This window comes from Ascaphus truei, chromosome 8 (assembly GCF_040206685.1).
Source record: "Ascaphus truei isolate aAscTru1 chromosome 8, aAscTru1.hap1, whole genome shotgun sequence".
Taxonomy (NCBI): Eukaryota; Metazoa; Chordata; class Amphibia; order Anura; family Ascaphidae; genus Ascaphus; species Ascaphus truei.
The window spans coordinates 45,929,143-45,951,615 of NC_134490.1; the positions used below are offsets into that span (position 1 = coordinate 45,929,143).

The 22,473-nt window shown below is 48.2% G+C and overlaps 1 protein-coding gene across 1 annotated transcript in view; it reads left to right on the top strand.

Moving 5' to 3' along the window:
* SORCS3 (sortilin related VPS10 domain containing receptor 3) overlaps positions 1–22,473 on the top strand; it is a 445,583-nt gene that overhangs the window by 284,742 nt on the left and 138,368 nt on the right. The window contains exon 6 of the mRNA XM_075611819.1: positions 1,577–1,641. Within this exon, the coding sequence (XP_075467934.1) occupies positions 1,577–1,641 (65 nt within the window). The remainder of the gene's footprint in view (positions 1–1,576; positions 1,642–22,473) is intronic.

Sequence of the window (22,473 nt, forward strand, 5' to 3'; positions counted from 1 at the left end):
GCATTAAAATGATTCAGATGTTAATATATAATATAATACATAATGATAAACTTAATGTTATAAGATGAATAAATAAAGATAAAAATAAAAAATATAAAAAAGAGGAAAGAGCCTGAAAAATAAAAACTGGAATCAATACAATTATAAACATGAGAGTAGACAATTCATTCCCCAGTGATAACCACAGAGATGCGTACAATAGTATTGTTAAATTGATGGTTATATATGCACACCTCTGGTGATGTAGTCATAAGATGAGCAGGGGGACCACAGAACACTATACCAGTGTACTAGTATCTATATGTTCATTGAACCCCTTTGGTGACAAAGTGTCCAGGGTATAGATCCAGAAGGTCTCTCGCAAACAAAACCTCCTGAATCTATTCCCCCCAATGAGAGACACTGGTATGTGTTCTATACCCCTAATGGTAAGAGATGCAGGATCTTTACTATGGCAGATAGAGAAATGTTTAGAGAGACTATGAGCCAGATTTCCATTGATGATATTGCATCTGTGCTCTAGAAATCTGGTACTCATAGATCGAATAGTTCTCCCTATGTACTGTGTACTATGTACTATGTACTGTGGACCACAGGAGCACGAGAGGAGATAGACTATGTAGGTGGAGAGACAGTTTATTCTGCCCTTGACATCATGCTCTCTCTTGTTGGAGAAAGAGCAGAATCTCTCACCGGCAATGAGATGTTTACATGTAAGACATCTAGTACGTCCACATGAATAATTGCCGGAGAGATGGTCAGAGGAAACTGAATCTCCACCCACAGTCACTCTCAATCGACTGGGGGCCACAATGTTTTTAATGTTCCTAGCTTTTTTGTAAGTAACTGGAATATATGCAGGTAGAGTAGGTCCCAAAACAGGATCATTCTTGAGAATATCCCAGTGATTGTTCAATATCTGTTTGATATATATATTAGTGTGGTCTGGGTTTTCGGTTTGCTAACATTGAAACATTGAGTATGTTTTATTGTACTTTTTAAAGAAACAAAAAAAGGCACAATTTTCCCTTTAATGATTGGGGGTTTTATTCTATATATATGCCGAGGTGGACGATTTGAACGTTTTTGGATGAAAATCCCCATGGTCTTCAGAGGCCATTCTTGCATAAATAGAATGAGTCCCTAAATTGGAGGTAATCAGAAACATGGGGCAGTTGCTTGTTAAATATATAAAGTGTCCATTTACAGGCCTCCCTGAGGGTGATAGTAATCAGTGGGGTCTGTAATGCGTTTCATGTTCCCTGAAGAGATCTAGGTTTTATTGCGAGACTGCATGTTTAAAATTATGTTACCCAATAAAGATTTCTAACCAACCATTTGTTTTCATGGCAAAACGTACATGTGCAGGAGGAACCCGTGATAATAATTCACAGAGCATAGGCAATTTGTGCATTTATGCCCCATTGGTCATGCAATTAAAATACAATACAGTTCAGTAATGTGGCTATCTTTTCCTGTCTTTGCTGTAATAATCTCATTGTGTCCTCTCTCTCTCCCTCCCTCTCTCTCCCCCTCCCTATCTCTCTCTCTCTCTTTCTCTCTCCCATTTCTTTAGGTCGGTAATGGGTTTAGATAAAGAGCTTGACCTTGTGCACATGGAATCACGCGGGGCTGATGGACGTGAGTACTCCACCTGAAATATAATAGAAATGTCCATATTTTACAATACAAAATGATGAGCTTTTCGACACCGAGATTTCCATTTTAATTGTGCCGGACGATGTAGTGTGGTTGACAGTTTACAAACTCAGCCACCACAGAGGGGCCTGCAAAACATTACTGAACAGTATCAAATGATAGATGTCATTCATAATCAGCTTTGTATTAATATTTAATATTAAGGCTGAGTTGCCGGCAGTATCATGGAAGCGGAGTAAAATATAACTAGATTTTTTTGTGCAACTTCTTGATTTATTTTTTATTTTTTTGTCTATATTCAATTTCTTTCCTTTTTTTTGGACTGTACAAAACGAGCATTAAAAATACCCTTCCATTGTATGATAGATCTATCATGTTGTTTATTCTTTGTCTGAACTGCAAAGCTAACGTAACCATGCTATTTGCTTACAATTAAGTACACCACTGAAAACAGGTTTTCTTCGGCTTTGCATGTTTGCATTTTAGAAAGGTGTCACCTTCGGAAGTGCAGGTTCGAGAGATGTTTTCTGCTCGTGTTATTTAAAAAAGGAAATCTGTACTCGCTACCGTACATTTCCTCCTAATATTTGTTTAGATTTATTTCAAACTATTTGTGTTAAGTGGTTTCCGGCATTGGAAATGCTTAGGAGGAGATGTACAGTAACCCTTTCCATGCCAGTGACAGGTGACTGTCACCTCTGACATCATGGGGTTTCCTTCAACCCCCCAGGATCAGCACATTCTGCAATGAGTTTCAGACACCCAGACTTTGAAGGGCTTTTTTAAAAGCAGCAGAAACCAATTCAAGGACAATTCAAAATGAAGTATGTACTGTACGTAACCAGAAAAGTTACCGGTAAAGAAAAATGTGAGGGAAATCTTTAAAAATTACGTTGGGCTCCACTTTTTACTAAACGTTTCAGATTAAAAAGCACTTTTCTTTACCAAACTCCCAAGAGAAAGGTGCACTTTGTTTTTTCAGCTCAAGCAAAATGAGTTACTCAGTGGATTAAGTTCTAAACACTCATCAAAAGGCCTAAACTTGTAAATAAAAGCAAATAATCCCGAATTAAAAAGTTGGAGTTTATTTTGTTTGCTTTCCTACTGGTTTATTCCTTTAAATTGTATTAACATTGCAATTTTGTCATTATTTCAGCATCATAGGTAATTTGATGACTGTCTAAATGTACAGAAAAGTGCAGCTAGATGTTCGGCTCAAATAAATAGTTTTGATTACAGCAAATGTAACACATTTGTTATAGTAGCATTTTGGATTTGACACATACAGTATTTAAAGGAATTATAAGTAAGACTACTGATTTCCTGGCCCCTTAACAATGTAAGTCCCCTTTAATATGTGGGCAGTGATAGCAGTAGACTATGCTCAGTATGCTATATTGTTCATTGTGCATGTTCAATAAAATTCAGGCCTAGCCTGTGTTTGTAAGAGGGGGTCTGTGACAGTGAATATGCTGGTTTACAAGCCACTCCCCATGGAAGGAGGGGTTTCTTCTATATAGTATAGAGTTGAGTAAGAGCTTGTGGGGTTCTGGGATACACTTCAGAGTGTGCAGACACAGAAGAGAGTTCTCCTGCTAGAGGAGTGTGCTGAGGCCTATCCCACTAGGGGTTAGGCCAGGGTACTAAGAAGATAATGGCTTAGGCCTCAAATATGGGTACTATGCCAATCCTGTGATCCAGTGTATGTATCCTGCTCTTCATTAAACCCTAGTCATACCAACACCTGGCGTAGTATTTGAAGCATGGCTATAGATACCAAAGAAGAAGTGTCCGTGAGGTGCATCATGAAGCCTCAGGATCCTCTTGGACTGTAGGCGTTGACATCTAAAGAATCACCGTGAGCATATCCTGATGTCCTCCCCACAACATTGCAGAGATCTCCTGCCTCCTGTTTACCAATCAGGTGTAGCCATGGCTGGTACTGGCTATCTTTCTGCCCCTCCCTGTCATGTAAGTCCTGATAGCTGCAGGCTGTAGCAGGCTATCATCTTGGGGTTTCCCCAAGGGGTGGAGGTGACACTTGGTCTGTGTGCAGCCAATCTGGGTGCAGACCATGTTCCCACCCCCTCTGTGCTAGTGAGGAGACATGCCAAATTATAGTCAGGATTAAAAATAACTTTAAAGTTTTTTTTTAATCATAAATACATCCACTCAGGGGACAGAGTGGCCATAACTGGGTTTACTTTTCTGTATATAGTGTTTAGTACTTACCTTGACCCAGAGGAGCACCATCCCCCACCAACTTTAAGCGGAGCAAAATACCCCTCTCTTTTTGTCCAAATTATAGTCAATTCAAGTCTATCCTTGCTGGGATTGAGACGTGCTCTCAGCCCCTTAGGGGGTTGAAGAGAATAACAAGCAGGATTGCAAGGCCTCAATTCTGAGAAGAGACATGCAACATCCACAGGTCAGGGACCTGTGCTTTAACAGACTGCATTCTCTGTAATACCATCTGCAGTGGATGCTATGCTATAAAGAGGATCCTGTTTTATATACCCCTGCCTGAGTCTACAGTCTATTGGGTAGGGGTATAAATGATGATTTTCACAGTGGGGACCGTCTCCAGCCACGCTGGAGCCGGCTGTAAATGGAGGCGTGGCACCAGATAAAGAAGAACACAGCTTGAAGACATCCAAAAGCCTGTCCTGTTTCCCCATACCTTGTCCTGGAACCTAATGGGTATGAAGCACAATGACACTGATGGCAAAGGCCAGATCTCCCAGAGGGGGATGGGGGGGGGGGGGGGGAAAGCAGCGCTACAATTGGAGGCGCTGCTGAGATGCAGAACAGGGCAGGCTTTCAGGGCAGTGCAGCGGTGAAGCACAGAAGAAGCAGGGTCCGGGCCCCTGAGGCTTCACCAGGGATCCATAACACCCATTTTCTAAGGTAAGGAAGGGGGAAACCTCTCTCTGAGGCATCTCCAGGGAGGGGGTTACCTAGACCCTTACTGAAAGCAAGAGCTATGTTGGGACATACCCTGAGGTGACACCAGGGAGCGTGGATACCCTTCATCTGCAAGAAAGAGACTGTTGGGACGCAATCTGATGGGAAATCCAGGGAGCATGTACCCTTCCCTTGCAGCAGTTCCCCCTTTGCCTGCAGTTCCTCCCAGGACCCAACTTAACCATGGATAGGAGTGAAGTAGGCTTAGCCCCAGGCCCCTACTTAAACCTGGCTATAGCCCTGCTCCCTGCAGCATGGAAACCTCTGTTGCACCAGGCACCTAGGACTCTTTGAACAGGATCTCCACAGAACTGCCCCCCTAGGGCAGTTATAAACCCCCTTATAAACCCATGGGGTGTTAACCTTTTCCCTTCTCTGTCTCTGGGCAAAACATGTTGTAGCAATCTGTCACCCCACCGGTTACATAGCCCACTAGAACTTTCCTAGCTCTGAGTCAGGCCTCATGTGCCTGGGATCTGCAACATTGTAGCCTAGCTAAGAGCCAGCTCACATGTAGGACCATGTGTTGTGGGTTTAAACCCTACACTGCCAGAGTACTGCCTAGCCTGCATACTAAAACAGGCCTGGTTTTAGAAGGGGGCTACACAAGCTTTCGGCGATAAGGTTGCTGCTCCTGGCTTCCGATCAAATCCAGCATCTCAGACTCAATTCTCCTCCTCACTTTTAAAGCTTTACACTCTTCTGTCCTCCTTACATCTCAGCCCTAATTTCTCGCTATGCACCATCCAGACTCTTGCGTTCTTCTCAAGGATGTCTTCTTTCTACCCCCTTTGTATCTAAAGCCCTCTCCTTCCTTAAACCTTTCTCGCTGACTGCCCCGCACCTCTGGAATGTTCTTCCCCTCAATACCCGACTAGCACCCTCTCTATCCACCTTTAAGACCCACCTTAAGACACATTTGCTTAAAGAAGCATGTGAATAGGACTGTGGATAAGCTTGGCCCCCTGCAGATGCACTTACTAGAATTCCCTCCTACTGTCTCTATACGTTCCCCTACCTACCAATTAGATTGTAAGCTCCTCGGAGTAGGGACTCCTCTTCCTTAATGTTACTTTTATGTCTGAAGCACTTATTCCCATGACCCGTTATTTATATTATTTGTTATTTATATGATTACAACATGTATCACTAATGTGAAGCGCTATGTACATTTATGGCGCTATATAAATAAAGAGGCAACAGTTTGTCAGTTGTGTTATAAGTTTTTTTGTTTTATGTCATTACTGTATTACACTATGTATGTTTTTTATTCTTTTTCATGATTTGACCGCTCACACGAGGAGAGCCCTGGTGGACATCAACTTCTATCCAGCTGTTTATATCCTTTTCATTCAGTGTAACTTGGGGCCCTGTGCCATAGATATAACGTATCCTTTCGCTATATAAATAAAGGTTAAGCCCCGCCCACCACTGTGACTGGTTCAGCCGGAGTCAAGTCACGCCTTGCTCTGTCATGCCCCTGCCCTATATTCCACCTAGGGGAGGGGGCACCGAAAAAAGAACAAATCGGAGGCTGTTCCTGCTCTGGGAGGAGCTAAACACATACTTTACTTCAGTTCCACGAAGCTGAGCAAGAGAATAGATGTTCAGTACAATCATCTGTCTACACTACCTCATCTATTAAAGAGAAAATGTCTGCCAATTTTCACCTGCCAGGAGGCAGGTAGTCACGATGAATGGACAGCACCACCTGCGATGTATCTGCCTGAAATGCCGGCTCCCTGGAGGCGACGCTAGCACTACTGCACAGTGTCAACACTGCGGGGCCTACTTCATGCGGCGTGCCGGCCCTGTGCTAGAGGTACCTATCCACGCCAACGACCGAGCCCTCACACACCTAGGTGCAGCCTACCCTAATCCATGCACCGTGGATGACATCGTGGTCCCTTGTGCCCTAGTCATCTCGCCCACGTGGTCCGGTGCCAACTGCGGTACCAGCCGTGATGTTCCACCAGTTCCAGGACTGGAACCTGTACAACCCGTATCTGATGACCGAGAGGGTGAGTGGGCTGCCCGCAGTGTTGGGTGCACATCCCCTGGCGGTGCGGGAGCGGGCAAACTTCCTGCCAATAGCTGCCAGGGAGTGCAGGGCGCCCCAATGTCAATTCCCAGAGGAGGTGTCCTTACCCTCCTCAGAAGATGATGTGACCTTACCCTCCTCAGAAGATGATGTGACCAGCTCGAAACCTGTGGAGAGACGTCACCTACCGGCAGCTTGAGGCGGAGTCCCAATTCCGAGGCATCCCTCCGACAGGCTTTGGTGCATACTGAGCCCCAGAGGAGCCCCATGCTCGAGGAAGATGCCAGAGCAGCGAAAGACCCGCCTGCGGTGGATCCGGTGGAGCCAGAGGACGTCTCCTACCTGCAGACTGGTGAGTCCCCCTCTTCGTATTTCAGCCCAGATCCTGTTGCGGCCTATGCGGACGAGGAGCCAGGTGGGACCTTGTTCGGTGCGCAGAGAGGTGATGCACTTCCAGCGCGGCCAGACGTGATGTCATCCTTGGCACCGGAGCCAGCCTGGGGATCTTGCGAGATCGTCCATCACTGATGACGGCAACAAGATGGTGCCTGTTTAAGATGTGAAACCTTGGCCGGAACCAGTGGTGAGTGCTGGACTATTCTCTGCTACCTCTCCACTATCCTTGACTGTCACGGTAGCTTGTGACAGGTTGTAATTTATACCAAAACTATATATAAATATATATATACCTGGGTTTGAACTGGGACGAGACTTAGATATAACAAATATAATTTATTCCTTGATAAAGGTGAACACACAATAATGTACAAATAAAAGGCAAAATATAGACACTTACTTAACATGGAAATGATGAAGCAGTCATATCTGGACTGGCAGTTCATGCAGCACTCTTCATAGTCATCAAGACACCAAAGACATGACAGACCTCTGGCAGGAAGACAGTGCATAGCGTTTCTCTCAGCAATCAGGAAATCATTCAGCAAACGAAGACACAGGAATATAGGGAACAGCAGTTTATATATCCTTTGTCCCTCTATTCTTAACCTTAAGCACAGGGGATTGGTTTTCAATTACCTCCAGCCACTCACTAACGTGGGAAAGCATTCTGACCCATGCCCCCCTGCTAGTTGGCACATGCGCAGTAGAACTCTGGGGTCTCATTTCTGAAGCCCCACATTTGCATCAGGAATGCCAGCCAGTCTATCCATTTGGAGTTCTGGCAGGAAAACCTTTGTTGAAAGGTGTGAAGTGGGACACTTAAAGACTGCTCTGGCTTGAGCCTCCTCCGCCCTTAGGTAAACAGGGAGGGTGACAAAATCCTTTGAACAATACTTAAGTCCTAGACATTGGGGCGTCTCCTAGGGCCATCTGCTACTTTATGGCCAAAAGAATTTCCTCTGGAACTTACCCATACCTTAAAATACAATATAAAGCATAAAATATATATGTATTAAAATATCCGGTTCCGTTTGGTCTAGCAGGTCCAAACTTCTCAGTTCGCATTGCCAGAACTGGGACACCATATGGTCCAAAAAGCGACTTGCTACGACCTAAGAAACCGGAGTTACACAAATGTACATTAAATCATTTTAATACAAAAATCTCCATTGAAAAAGAAATCTCAGCTTTTCACTAAATCCCCATTGAAAACAACGGGCTCCACCGCCATGGGTTTTAATGGAGCAACTCCGCCGTTGTAGTCAATGGGGTTTCCTACCATAGACTTTCAATGGGGAACCGCCGCCATTGAAGTCTATGAGAAAATCTACAAATCTTTACAGTCGTCCATACTCCGTCTGGTTGGTCTGAGGGGGCTGGAAATGGGCATGCATTAAAGCCGGAACCTTGGCTACATGTCACCCAAATCCCATCCCTCTGGGCATTCCAGAACCGGAGATATGGACTTACACATTTCAACATTTCACACTTAGTCATTTTTCTGAGCCGTTTCTGCCGCCGCCAAAGCCTATGGCGCGACCCGCTTTATCTGGTTCGACCCTTATCGGGGGTCCAGGATTCGGGGACCCGGTTGTGGTCGAGTGGGGGGAAGCCTAGGAACTAGGGGCAAAAATAATTTTATTTCTAGGTGCCCTAGAACTGTTTATTCCCACATCAATTAACTTTGACCTTGACTCAAGTGATTGTAACTCTTTTTAGACATTGTATCCGCTTTGTGGTTTGCGGTCTGGACGGCAGCCAACTTCTTCTTGAAAAGGTTACCTCGAGGCATCTCCATTGAAGTCAATGGGCCCATTGACTTTCAATGGGAAACCGCCGTTCTCCCTCTCGGACGCCACCTGCTGGTCTTTACAGGAAACAGGACCAAAACAGCACATTCTGCCATTGGAATGCATTGAGCCCTAATGGCGGCCAATGGGGACCTGCAAAATGGTGCCTGAAAAGGCGGGAAAACTACACAAAGAGCCATAATCATTAAAGAACTATTAACCCTTGTGCTCCCGGATGGATTCTAGTGTGTGTGTGATGCAGACACTGATTAACACAGACATTACAATGGAACAGGGGAGAATACATTTACAGGTCATAACAAGGGTTAAATCACATTTCTGGACCTCAGTCCAGTTAACCCCTTGTCTCCCTGGTGCGGTCAGGGGTGGCCAAATGGGGTGCAACCCCTTTAATACCGGGCCACCCCCTTTCTCCCTCTACACCTCCCCTGCTCAATGGAGCCTGGTGCCCCAGTCGCCTCCCCCAGGCCCTGGGGTACCACTGGCGCCCTTGACGCACTCAATAAGTCCTGAGGGATTGGCCTGGCAACATTGTCCCCCGGCATTGTCCAGTACATTGTCCTGGCCACAGTGGATTGTAAAGTCCAGATCTTGGGGAGCAGGGCTCCACCGTGGCCGCCGGGCATTCTCCTTTGCCTCCCTCTGCCCCCCACCCAGGGCCTTGGGAACCAAGTCCATGGTGAAGGGGCCCCGGTGCAGTCCAGGCTGCACACTGCCCAGAGACTGGCATGTCTCTGCATCTGCAGGAGACCAGCTATCCAGCACAGACCGTCGCTTTCCTGTCAACCAAGTCTGGGAAAGGGCTATGTCACTATTCTGTAGGGACCCTACCTGCCCTGGCTCTGTGCCACCCTGTAGCTGCTCTGCTATACTCCTGACTCTCCTCTCTGGCTGCCTATCTACCCACAGCCTCTCCTTTGGGAACCCAGGGGGTTCTGTCAGAGGGGTCACTCCTGGCCAGTCAGAACAAGGGATCTTCTGCCTACCTAGCCCATCCCTAGCTTCTGCCAGCTGCCTAACACCCCATTGACCTCCTATCTCCCCCTGCTCCACGGTGCCTCCCTGCCTAGCCTCCCCTAGGCCCAGCACCTCAGCCTGCTGCTTACCTCCCTGCAGCCCACCTGCACTCCTCTCCTCCCTGGGCAATACTACCCCAGACCCTCGAACTACCTGAGTGCACCTACCTCCTTGACCTTGTCTCCCCCTTACCAGGGATGAGCTCAGGGGCATCTCTCCAGATGCAACCGCCTTAGTTCTTGGCTGGCAGGTATCCCTGGGGTGGCACAAGCCTGCCACTGCCCCGGATACCCCCAGCCCATAGCCAGGCTGCAACAGGGGGCTGCCGATCTGAGACACCCCCTGAGGCTCTGCCAGGGTAACGGGAAACTCTAGTTGCAATACCTGCTGCTTTCCCTCTCTGGCTACCACTAGCCCTCCTTCTCTCACTGAGATCTGCTGCTGGCTACCCACCTGCAGCCTCCCCTCACTCCGCTTCTCCCTAGCTAACCCTAACCTGGGTCCTAGGGACACCTGAGTGAGGCCATCTCCCTGTCACTGTCTCCCCCTTACCAGGGATGAGCTCAGGGGCACCTCTCCAGATGCAACCACCTTAGCTTTTGGCTGGCAAGTATCTCTGGGATGGCACAAACTGGCCACTGTCCATGATACCCCCAGCCCATAGCTAGGCTGCAACAGGGGGTTGCTGATCTGAGAAACCCCCTGAGGCTCTGCCAGGGTAGCGGGGGAAACTGGCTGGCTCACTTGCTGCCTTCCCTCCCCAGTTCCCACTGGCCCACCCAACCCTCTCCCAGGCAATCCTACCCTAGAGCTGGGTGCTAACGGGGCTAGCCCCTCTCCCTGAAGCTGTGCCCCCATTACCAGAGGTGAGCTCAGGGTTGCTGGTGCAGATGCACCCACCTTAGCTCCTGGCTGGCAGGTAATCTGGGGGTGGTCTAACTGTGCCACAACCCCTGGTACCTCCAGCCATAGCAAGGCTGCAACAGTGGGGCTCTTAACTGAGAGTCCCCTTGCTGCTCCGACCAGGTAATGGGGAAGCCTGGCGGCCCTACAAGCTGCCCTTCCTTCCCCTCCCCTGAGATCTGCTGCTGGCTACCTACCTGCAGCTTCCCCTCACTCCACTTCTCCCTAGCTAATCCTAACCTGGATCCTAGGGACACCTGAGTGAGGCCATCTCCCTGACACTGTCTCCCCATTACCAGGGATGAGCTCAGGGTTGCTGGTGCAGATGCACCCACCTTAGCTCCTGGCTGGCAGATAATCTGGGGGTGGTCTAACTTTGCCACAACCCCTGATACCTCCAACCCAGAGCAAGGCTGCAACAGTGGGGCTCTTAACTGAGAGTCCCCTTGCTGCCCCGCCAGGGTAATGGGGAATCCTGACTGCCCTACCAGCTGCCCTTCCTTCCCCTCCCCTGGTGCCCCTATCTCCTGCCACCCACCAGTCACCCCTAGAGTGAAACAACAGGGTACAGTCATAGGGAAACATAAGTCAGAGTCAGTCTGCGACTTGGTCTGGCTTACCTTGCTGGTCCCCGCAGAGACCGCCGCCTTCGTTGGTCCCAATTGCAGGGGGACTGGAGCAGCTGCCGCCGGCCCCATCTGGGCTGGGCAGCACCGGTCCGCTGCCGCAACAGCGCCCGGGTTGGGTACAGGTAAAACGGTGCAGGACAAGGGTCCCAGGTCTTTGTGGAGGAACACAGCTCCATGCAAACTTGGTAAAATAACCCCCTCCCGCAAACCTTGTCCCTCCCCCCACATAGAACTGCCGCCAGCAGGATGCCAGAGTGGCGGCTTCTTCTCTGCCGCTGCCGCTGGTTCTCATCCGGGATCAGGTGGATGGCCGCTGCTCTCCACCGCTGTTGCTGATGCAGCCCGTCCAGGTTCTCCAGGAGACGTCCCGAGGAGGGTTGTCGCCCCGGCTGGACGGGAGCCATCAGAGGATGCCGCTAACTGGGTCATCTTTTCCGCAGCTCGTGAGCGTTGGCCCTGAGGGGCTTCTTCGCCTGACCGCGCACGGTCAGGGCACTGGGCATTATTGTGGCCCATTTGTTGGCAGTGCCGCAGTAACTGCCGGTGCTTCTCCGCCACCGGTGGACTAACCCCAGCAAGGGGCAACGGAGTCCAGAGCGGAGTTGCCTGAGCGCCGGGCTCATTCCAGAGCTTCTCCGCCGCCGGTGGACTAACCCCAGCAAGGGGCAACGGAGTCCAGAGCGGAGATGCTTGAGCGCCGGACTCTGGGAGGGGATAAGTGGGTCGGATCATCGCCAGCTTCAGCTGCTCGAGCCGCTCTGCTGGGGACATCTCTCCCTGCGCAAACATCAGGGCCAGCAATTCTGGGTAAAATGGACTGGCCGCCGCAACGGCCAATACCTCTCCTGGTGCAAGACCACCCTCTCCCTCCACATGTCTGATGGTTACAGCAGCTGCAGCTGTGGATCTTTGCTCAGCCTGCCGGGTTTCATGCTCACCGATTGCTGTCTCTCTCTCAGCCTTGCTGGCTGCTGGTCCCCGCGCCGACTTGATGCACTCCTCCGGTCTCAGTGCCCGGCTCCAGTCAGACGGATGGCCGGCACTTTGGTTCTGGAGGAAATGCTTCTCACAAGTAGGGGAACAGTGAGGAGGTGCCATATCTTGTGTTATATGTTGTACACTGTGTGTTCAATATCTTTAGTCCCAGGAACTTGCAATTACCATCAAGTTCCCACTGGATCACAGTACCCCGCAGAATACTGTAATCCAGGTCCAGTTCAGTCCCGCCAGCTGCCACCAGTTAATTACAAGCTTGTCACGGTATCTTGTGACAGGTTGTAATTTACACCAAAACTATATATAAATATATATATACCTGGGTTTGAACTGGGACGAGACTTAGATATAACAAATATTATTTATTCCTTGATAAAGGTGAACACACAATAATGTACAAATAACAGGCAAAATATAGACACTTACTTAACATGGAAATGATGAAGCAGTCATATCTGGACTGGCAGTTCATGCAGCACTCTTCATAGTCATCAAGACACCAAAGACATGACAGACCTCTGGCAGGAAGACAGTGCATAGCGTTTCTCTCAGCAATCAGGAAATCATTCAGCAAACGAAGACACAGGAATATAGGGAACAGCAGTTTATATATCCTTTGTCCCTCTATTCTTAACCTTAAGCACAGGGGATTGGTTTTCAATTACCTCCAGCCACTCACTAACGTGGGAAAGCATTCTGACCCATGCCCCCCTGCTAGTTGGCACATGCGCAGTAGAACTCTGGGGTCTCATTTCTGAAGCCCCACATTTGCATCAGGAATGCCAGCCAGTCTATCCATTTGGAGTTCTGGCAGGAAAACCTTTGTTGAAAGGTGTGAAGTGGGACACTTAAAGACTGCTCTGCCTTGAGCCTCCTCCGCCCTTAGGTAAACAGGGAGGGTGACAAAATCCTTTGAACAATACTTAAGTCCTAGACATTGGGGCGTCTCCTAGGGCCATCTGCTACTTTATGGCCAAAAGAATTTCCTCTGGAACTTACCCATACCTTAAAATACAATATAAAGCATAAAACATATACGTATTAAAATATCCGGTTCCGTTTGGTCTAGCAGGTCCAAACTTCTCAGTTCGCATTGCCAGAACTGGGACACCACATGGTCCAAAAAGCGACTTGCTACGACCTAAGAAACCGGAGTTACACAAAGGTACATTAAATCATTTTAATACAAAAATCTCCATTGAAAAAGAAATCTCAGCTTTTCACTAAATCCCCATTGAAAACAACAGGCTCCGCCGCCATGGGTTTCAATGGAGCAACTCCGCCGTTGTAGTCAATGGGGTTTCCTACCATAGACTTTCAATGGGGAACCGCCGCCATTGAAGTCTGAGAAAATCTACAAATCTTTACAGTCGTCCATACTCCGTCTGGTTGGTCTGAGGGGTCTGGAAATGGGCATGCATTAAAGCCGGAACCTTGGCTACATGTCACCCAAATCCCATCCCTCTGGGCATTCCAGAACCGGAGATATGGACTTACACATTTCAACATTTCACACTTAGTCATTTTTCTGAGCCGTTTCTGCCGCCGCCGGCAAAGCCTATGGCGCGACCCGCTCCATCTGGTTCGACCCTTATCGGGGGTCCAAGATTCGGGGACCCGGTTGTGGTCGAGTGGGGGAAGCCTAGGAACTAGGGGCAAAAATAATTTTATTTCTAGGTGCCCTAGAACTGTTTATTCCCACATCAATTAACTTTGACCTTGACTCAAGTGATTGTAACTCTTTTTAGACATTGTATCCGCTTTGTGGTTTGCGGTCTGGACGGCAGCCAACTTCTTCTTGAAAAGGTTACCTCGAGGCATCTCCATTGAAGTCAATGGGCCCATTGACTTTCAATGGGAAACCGCCGTTCTCCCTCTCGGACGCCACCTTTACAGGAAACAGGACCAAAACAGCACATTCTGCCATTGGAATGCATTGAGCCCTAATGGCGGCCAATGGGGACCTGCAAAATGGTGCCTGAAAAGGCGGGAAAATTACACAAAGAGCCATAATCATTAAAGAACTATTAACCCTTGTGCTCCCGGATGGATTCTAGTGTGTGTAGGATGCAGACACTGATTAACACAGACATTACAATGGAACAGGGGAGAATACATTTACAGGTCATAACAAGGGTTAAATCACATTTCTGGACCTCAGTCCAGTTAACCCCTTGTCTCCCTGGTGCGGTCAGGGGTGGCCAAATGGGGTGCAACCCCTTTAATACCGGGCCACCCCCTTTCTCCCTCTACATTGACCCAACTCAGAGGAAGGGGTCGCTTGACCCTTGGGTCCCCTGATGCCACCCCAATACCACCGCCCTGGGCCGTGGTAAGCCCGCACCATCATGACTGGCCATGGACCCATTCACCGGCCTTCACCACCCACAGCCCTTCCAAAGCCACCTCTGTTCAGGACAGTGTCATGACAGATTTAAAGTCATAGGGGTGGCCCTCTTATATCTGCCCGTGCTGTGGGTACTAGTCATGCTCCTGTCAACCCCATCTATGCGTTGTCCCATTACCCAAGTGATAATGTGTCCCCTGGTCTATCAACCGATCTAAGAGACTGGGATTTTGGGGGGATGGATGGTTGGTCTGATTACTCAGATGGGGAAATACCAGCTTCAAGCTGAATACCTGTGGCTAAATCCCCTTGGTCCTTTAAATCCTTTAGAGAGTCCTCATTATCTCAACAGTCAGCAAGGTCTGGAGTGTCCTCTCAGATGGGCACTAGGTCCAATAGCCCAAAACCAGAACATCTGTCCGGGGAACCCCTTAAGTGGTGGGACCCTATGTTTCAGGGCTACGCCTCCAGTATGAATAGGACTAGGTCCTTCTGGATGATGGTCCTGTGTTGGATCATTGGTGAGAGGAGGGTCAAAATTCCCCAGAGGACACCGCTGAAGCCCTCGGTAAGAGGGTAATAGAGATGGACCCTAGGAAACCTCAATTTTGGGTTACGCCAGGCCAAGGCACTGGCAGGAAATTGTTAAAATTTAGCAGAGCTGACTGGGCTATAATACTTAGATACCGTCAGTTCCATGGGTACGAGTTCCCCTATGTACCAGAACCCATTATAGACGAAATCGAGGCAATAGGGACGAATGGTTAAAACAGGCGGTACTGGACCATCTGCGGTCTAAAACTACTCAACAACTATTTATAGATGAGTCCCAAATCTGTACCATCATAAGGGAATGGGTAGAGGGACGGAGTATCTATAAGGATCGGGTAGAACTCGCCACAATCCTGGTCCTCCTTAAATACATTTTGTATGGACCAAGGATTTCGATGGACGGGCGCTTAAGAAACCCGACCCCAAGTTTTATAAATTGTTATTATTGTCTTATTGTTCTTCGTGTTGGGAGAATATTATTTGTTTCATCACTGTAATCAGTAGATTACCCTGTAGTAATGTCTCCTATATTCTGACAATGGTTAATGTCTATGCCATCTGATATGTAACCTTGTGTTGTATTTCAGGCTCCAGGTTGATGGGTGGCGCCCCAAATTGGTTCCCAGTGAGGACATGGGATTGTTCACCTAGGGGAGAGTGTAGCCATAGCTGGTACTGGCTATCTATCTGCCCCCTCCCTATCATGTAAGTCCTGATAGCTGCAGGCTGTGGCAGGCTATAATCTTGGGTTTTTCCCACCCTCAGGCAGCCTCCCTGAGTGACGGGGTGGAGGTGACACTTGGCCTGTGTGGAGCCAATCTGGGTGCAGACCTTGTGCCCTCCCCCTATGTGCTAGGGAGGAGGCATGCCAAATTATAGTCAGTCCAAGTCTCTCCCTGCTGGGATTGATATGTGCTCTCAGGCTGAAGAGAATAACAAGCAGGATTGCAAGGCCTCAATTCTGAGAAGAGGTCAGGCACCATCCAGAGATCATGGACCTGTGCTTTAACAGACTGCATTCACTGTAATACCATCTGCAGTGGTTGCTATGCAATAAAGAGTATCCTGTTCTATATACCCCTGCCTAAGTTACAGTCTATTGGGTAGGAGTATGAATGATGACTTTTACAGTGGGGACTGTCTCCAGCCACGCTGGAGCCTGCTGTGAATGGAGGTATTACACACACACACTCACACACACACACACACACACACACTCTCTCTCTCTCCCACACACTGCCTATTTAAGGGAGCCGTGCTGTCCCGCTGATGCTGCCTCTCCCTCCTGTCAGCCGGAAGTGGATGGCAGAAACAGGGAGAGGAAGGAGCAGGGATCGGGCAGCTGCTATTGGTGGGTTACTGCTATGTGGGGTGCAGCCGCAGCTGGGACAGTTTTCCCAGCTCTCCCCATCTGGGGGCCGTGGAACCAAGGTTGAAAACAACTGAAATAAAGTTTAGCTGCATGCACAGGACATGATTTACACAAAGTAGCAGAGCATCTCATTGTAATATACATCTGGCAATGGTAACTCCTCCAGTAGGTTTTTATTTCTTGCTCTATTTCTGCTCAAACGATGTAGGGGACTCTTTTACTTTAAAAAAAAAACCATGTTTACTCTGATGCACATTTGTGCATCAAATGTAAGTGACTTGCTAATCAGTCTCTTCCATGTAGTAGAGGGGAGGATTACTGCGGGCTGTACCAATCTCTCCATCAGCGAGGGGTTAAACCGATTTAAGAGGTTGCTCATTTATTACTTTTTATTGCAACATTTTGCTGAACAGTTTTCTGTAACATGCAATTCAGGCTACTTATCAGCAGTTAAAAAGCTAAATTGCCTGCTGTTAACATCTAGAGTTGCAGTCTCAATTCAAAGGCTAATTGTGTTCAGTTGATTGCTCTATGTAACCCTATAGAAAAATGCGCACCTGACATTTACACATAATCGGATAAGTACAGTTTTATCATTTGGTACGAATAGGATTGGAAAAACCAGATAGTTCAACTCAGTCCAGGCATACCAGAAACGGGCTTCATTTGGTCAGACTTTAAGTAGAGAGTTTAGATATATATTTGGTTTTATAACCAGTATTGTGTATAATACTAGAAACCTCTTCATTGTTGAAGGTGAATCAACGCTTGCACGGTGTCTGCAAGTGATAGAAAATCCAAACCTCAGACTTACTGTAGCTAGTGAGTTTTAGGACAAATTATAAATATAATCAATGGATTTCAGATACTAATTTTAGGTGTTACCCAGCAATTACAGTAGATGCCATTGGCTTATCTTGGTCATAACGAACTATCATACAATCATACAAGTTGCAATCATACAAGCACACACACACACACACACACACACACACACACACACACACACACACACACACACACACACACACACACACATACACAAAAGCTTAGGTGTGAAGGGAAGATAACCTTTCCCCAGCACCTGAACTTCTCTGCAGCACCTGGACTTCTCCTCCCTCTCCCCAGCACCTGGACCTCTCCTCCCTCTCCCCAGCACCTGGACTTCTCCTCCCCCTCCCCAGCACCTGGATTTCTCCTCCCACTCCCCAGCACCTGGACCGCTCCTCCCTCTCCCCAGCACCTGGACCTTTCCTCCCTCTCCCCAGCACCTGGACATCGCCTCCCTCTCCCCAGCACCTGGATTTCTCCTCCCTCTCCCCAGCACCTGGACGTCGCCTCCCTCTCCCCAGAACCTGGACCTCTCCTCCCCCTCCCCAGCACCTGGACCTCTCCTCCCTCTCCCCAGCACCTGGACCTTTCCTCCCTCTCCCCAGCACCTGGACCTCTCCTCCCTCTCCCCAGCACCTGAACCTCTCCTCCCTCTCCCCAGCACCTGGACCTCTCCTCCCTCTCCCCAGCACCTGGACCTCTCCTCCCTCTCCCCAGCACCTGGACCTTTCCTCTCTCTCCCCAGCACCTGGACTTCTCCTCCCTCTCCCCAGCACCTTGACCTCGCCTCCCTCTCCCCAGCACCTGGAACTTTCCTCCCTCTCCCAAGCACCTGGACCTCTCTTCCCTCTCCCCAGCACTTGGACCTCTCCTCCCTCTCCCCAGCACCTGGATTTCTCCTCCCTCTCCCCAGTACCTGGACTTCTCCTCCCTCTCCCCAGCACCTGGATTTCTCCTCCCTCTCCCCAGCACCTGGATTTCTCCTCCCTCTCCCCAGCACCTGGACCTCTCCTCCCTCTCCCCAGCACCTGGACCTCTCCTCCCTCTCCCCAGCACCTGGACCTTTCCTCTCTCTCCCCAGCACCTGGACTTCTCCTCCCTCTCCCCAGCACCTTGAACTCGCCTCCCTCTCCCCAGCACCTGGAACTTTCCTCCCTCTCCCAAGCACCTGGACCTCTCTTCCCTCTCCCCAGCACTTGGACCTCTCCTCCCTCTCCCCAGCACCTGGATTTCTCCTCCCTCTCCCCAGTACCTGGACTTCTCCTCCCTCTCCCCAGCACCTGGATTTCTCCTCCCTCTCCCCAGCACCTGGATTTCTCCTCCCTCTCCCCAGCACCTGGACGTCTCCTCCCTCTCCCCAGCACTTGGACCTCTCCTCCCCCTCCCCAGCACCTTGACCTCTCCTCCCTCTCCCCAGCGCCTGGACCTCTCTCCCTCTCCCCAGCACCTGGACCTCTCCTCCCTCTCCCCAGCACCTGGACCTCTCCTCCCTCTCCCCAGCACCTGGACCTTTCCTCTCTCTCCCCAGCACCTGGACTTCTCCTCCCTCTCCCCAGCACTTTGACCTCACCTCCCTCTCCCCAGCACCTGGAACTTTGCTCCCTCTCCCCAGCACTTGGACCTCTCTTCCCTCTCCCCAGCACCTGGATTTCTCCTCCCTCTCCCCAGCACTTTGACCTCACCTCCCTCTCCCCAGCACCTGGAACTTTCCTCCCTCTCCCCAGCACCCGGACCTCTCCTCCCTCTCCCCAGCACCTAGATTTCTCCTCCCTCTTCCCAGCACCTCGATTTCTCCTCCCTCTCCCCAGCACCTGGATTTCTCCTCCCTCTCCCCAGCACCTGGACCTCTCCTCCCTCTCCCCAGCACCTGGATTTCTCCTCCCTCTCCCCAGCACCTGGATTTCTCCTCCCTCTCCCCAGCACATGGGCCTCTCCTCCCTCTCCCCAGCACCTGAACACCTCCTTGCCTCTCCCCATGAAATAGAAAATCTAGCTAGACTTGAACATTTATGTTCCAGTTGTTTAAAAGAACATGCTTTCTACAGTATCCGAAGCTGACAATTCTTTCAGTGTGTTGTATGTACGCCCCTGGCACAGAAGGGATTAAATAAGACCCTGTGCCTTCTTAGTGAATGTATGGAGAATGTGCTCTTGTGAACGATTTATACGTTTCTGTTTCATTTACCATTCGCTGAGCAGCATAAAAAATTCATACTGACTAATGCCTCTGTAGGAACAGCTGGGTTTCAGGTTAACATGCCATCTTTGTTTATTCATCTTCTAGCTCTTTATTATCCTGATTTGCTATAAATAGACGACTTTCCTTGGACAGGGTAGGACTGTGTACAGATACTGTACATCACATAGCCCATGAACTCTTCCGTGTAACAGTGTCAAGTAGTCAGCTCATTTCTAGATGTGTGGCCAAGTAGTTCAATTCAAGCTTAAACGATTCTCATCTCTTTAAACACAGACACTTGGGCCCATATTGACTAATCAGTGCTAATCCATAATACAGCTTCCGGCGTCCAAGTATGGGCTCAAGAGTAAACAATTCCAGACATCAAGTGCCCGGTATTAAAGTGCAGAATGAGCCACTGCTTTATTAAACCTGTGGACGATTAGCAGATTTCTGGATGAGTTATTGGTGGGCTGAGTTAGGATAATTAATATGTTTACTTAAACCCGAGGCCCTATTGACGCTCTAGGTAACTCATGCCACACATGCTTATTTTCTAGGGGATGATCTGGCTAAGTTTTCCAATGGAGGTCTGCCGATCAGAACGGATTGTTTCAGCGATACCGCCAGAAGTGTGACGGTTAATGAGGAGTTCAATCCATTAAATCTTAACTGTATAAAAGCTGTGAAACCCCTTAAATACAGGCAGTCCTCGTTTTACAACGCTTCGCTTTACAACGAATGGCTTATCCAACGCTATGCAATGCATACTATATTCATTTTTACAACGCCAAAATGGCTTATCCAACGCTCTTACGACGCTTTGCAACGTTGTGTATGTGTGAATATATATACACATTCACATAAACAACGTTGCAAAGCGTCGTAAGAGCGTATATATATAATATTATACTATATAATATATTATTATTTATTATGTTATATTATATAAATAATACAGTAAATACACTATATAATTTATGTGTGCTGCATATCTTATTGCCTGCATAAAATATTTGGTGTATTTTAGTGTTAAAAATGCCTTCAGGAACGGAACCTTTCATTTAAACAGTGTTCCTATGGGAAAACGTGTTTCGCTTTACAACGTTTCGCTTTACAACGCCATTTTGAGTAACGCATTGTGTCTGATAACCGAGGACTGCCTGTATTAATTTCGACTTGGCAGAACCTGTTATATGTAATTAGATATACTATGGCTGCAGTAATAATTTTATTATGTTTTGTTATGTATGTAACATCATATACTGCACAACACCTTTTTGCACTTACAGTAATCCCCTCCAGAAGCCTCCAGGTATATGAGCTGAACTCGTACATTCTTAGTATCTTGCCTCCTGAGAATGTCCTGCTCTTTTTAGAACATTTATTTTTTCTAGTATTAAAAGTCATGATTAATTTCCGAGGTTACCATGGTAATGGGCTCTGGGGGAGCTTCGTTTTAAATTCCTGGACATTTATTATTCTAAACGTTTTATCTCCTAGACAAAGCATTAGGTTAAAAATATTAGTTTTAGAAAGTGCAAGAAGAGATCTCTTAATGTAAGCAATATCAGCACACAGGCAATGGTTTGTAATGTTGTGGGGGGCTATGGAAGGTTACCAGGTGGCAAAACTGGGGTGAAATTGGAGCAATAAAACTGTACCATAATTATCAAACCAAAGTATTATATTCCTTCCTAAGAGAGTGTATTTTTTTTATTTTATTTTTAATCTTATGCAAAGTTTTGTTGCTCCAGTTTGTCCCTAGTTTTACAGACGGGATACTTTGGTACATACCCCATTAGTGCTAATTGACTATAAATTGTTAATTGTTTCGGAAAGACACATTCAAAGGGTGCAAAACCAGAGCGAGACCCCCAGATTTATCAGAGCTAAAATTCCATGGCTTTGAATGCAAACCTGTTTCCTTGATAAATGTGTTTCTGATAAACAGTCTGCACTGTCACATGATGTGAATGGGACACAACAGCCACCGATGGTTAACACTGTCCAGAGCCTCGTACAAGCTGTCACTGACCCTGTGCGACACTGACCCTGTGCGACACTGCCCCTGTGCGACACTGACCCTGTGCGACACTGCCCCTGTGCGTCACTGCCCCTGTGCGTCACTGACCCTGTGCGTCACTGACCCTGTGCGACACTAACCCTGTGCGACACTAACCCTGTGCGACACTAACCCTGTGTGACACTGACCCTCTAATGGACATTACAGTTTGTACTGTGGTGCAGGCCCAGGGACTTAATTATACAGTATATAAACAGCTATGCTTTTCTGAAACGCTAAAACTTTGTTTTGTATCTGGTATTTTGGGCATCCTAAAGTTTCCCACTCCAACAGGAATTGGAAACAATCAGCTCATCTCTTGAAAAGATCAAATGAAATGTCAGGAAATTCATTAAAATCTGGCAGAGTAGCACACACCAGACTCAGCACAGCTCTGCCGGCTTTTCCACCCCTGCACCTGTCAGCATTTTCAGCGACCTTGATCAATCAATTGGAACATGTTCTGTGAGCAAAAACTTTTCCTCCAAAATAGGAACCCTCCCAATCTCCATGGCTAAAGCACGCTGCTATCACACTCAAGGCTATTGCTCGCTGCTATCACACTCATGGCTATTGCTCGCTGCTAAAACACTCATGGCTATTGCTCGCTGCTATCACACTCATGGCTATTGAACTCCGCTATCACACTCATGGCTAGAGCTCTCCGCTATCACACTCATGGCCATTGCACTCCGCTATCACACTCAT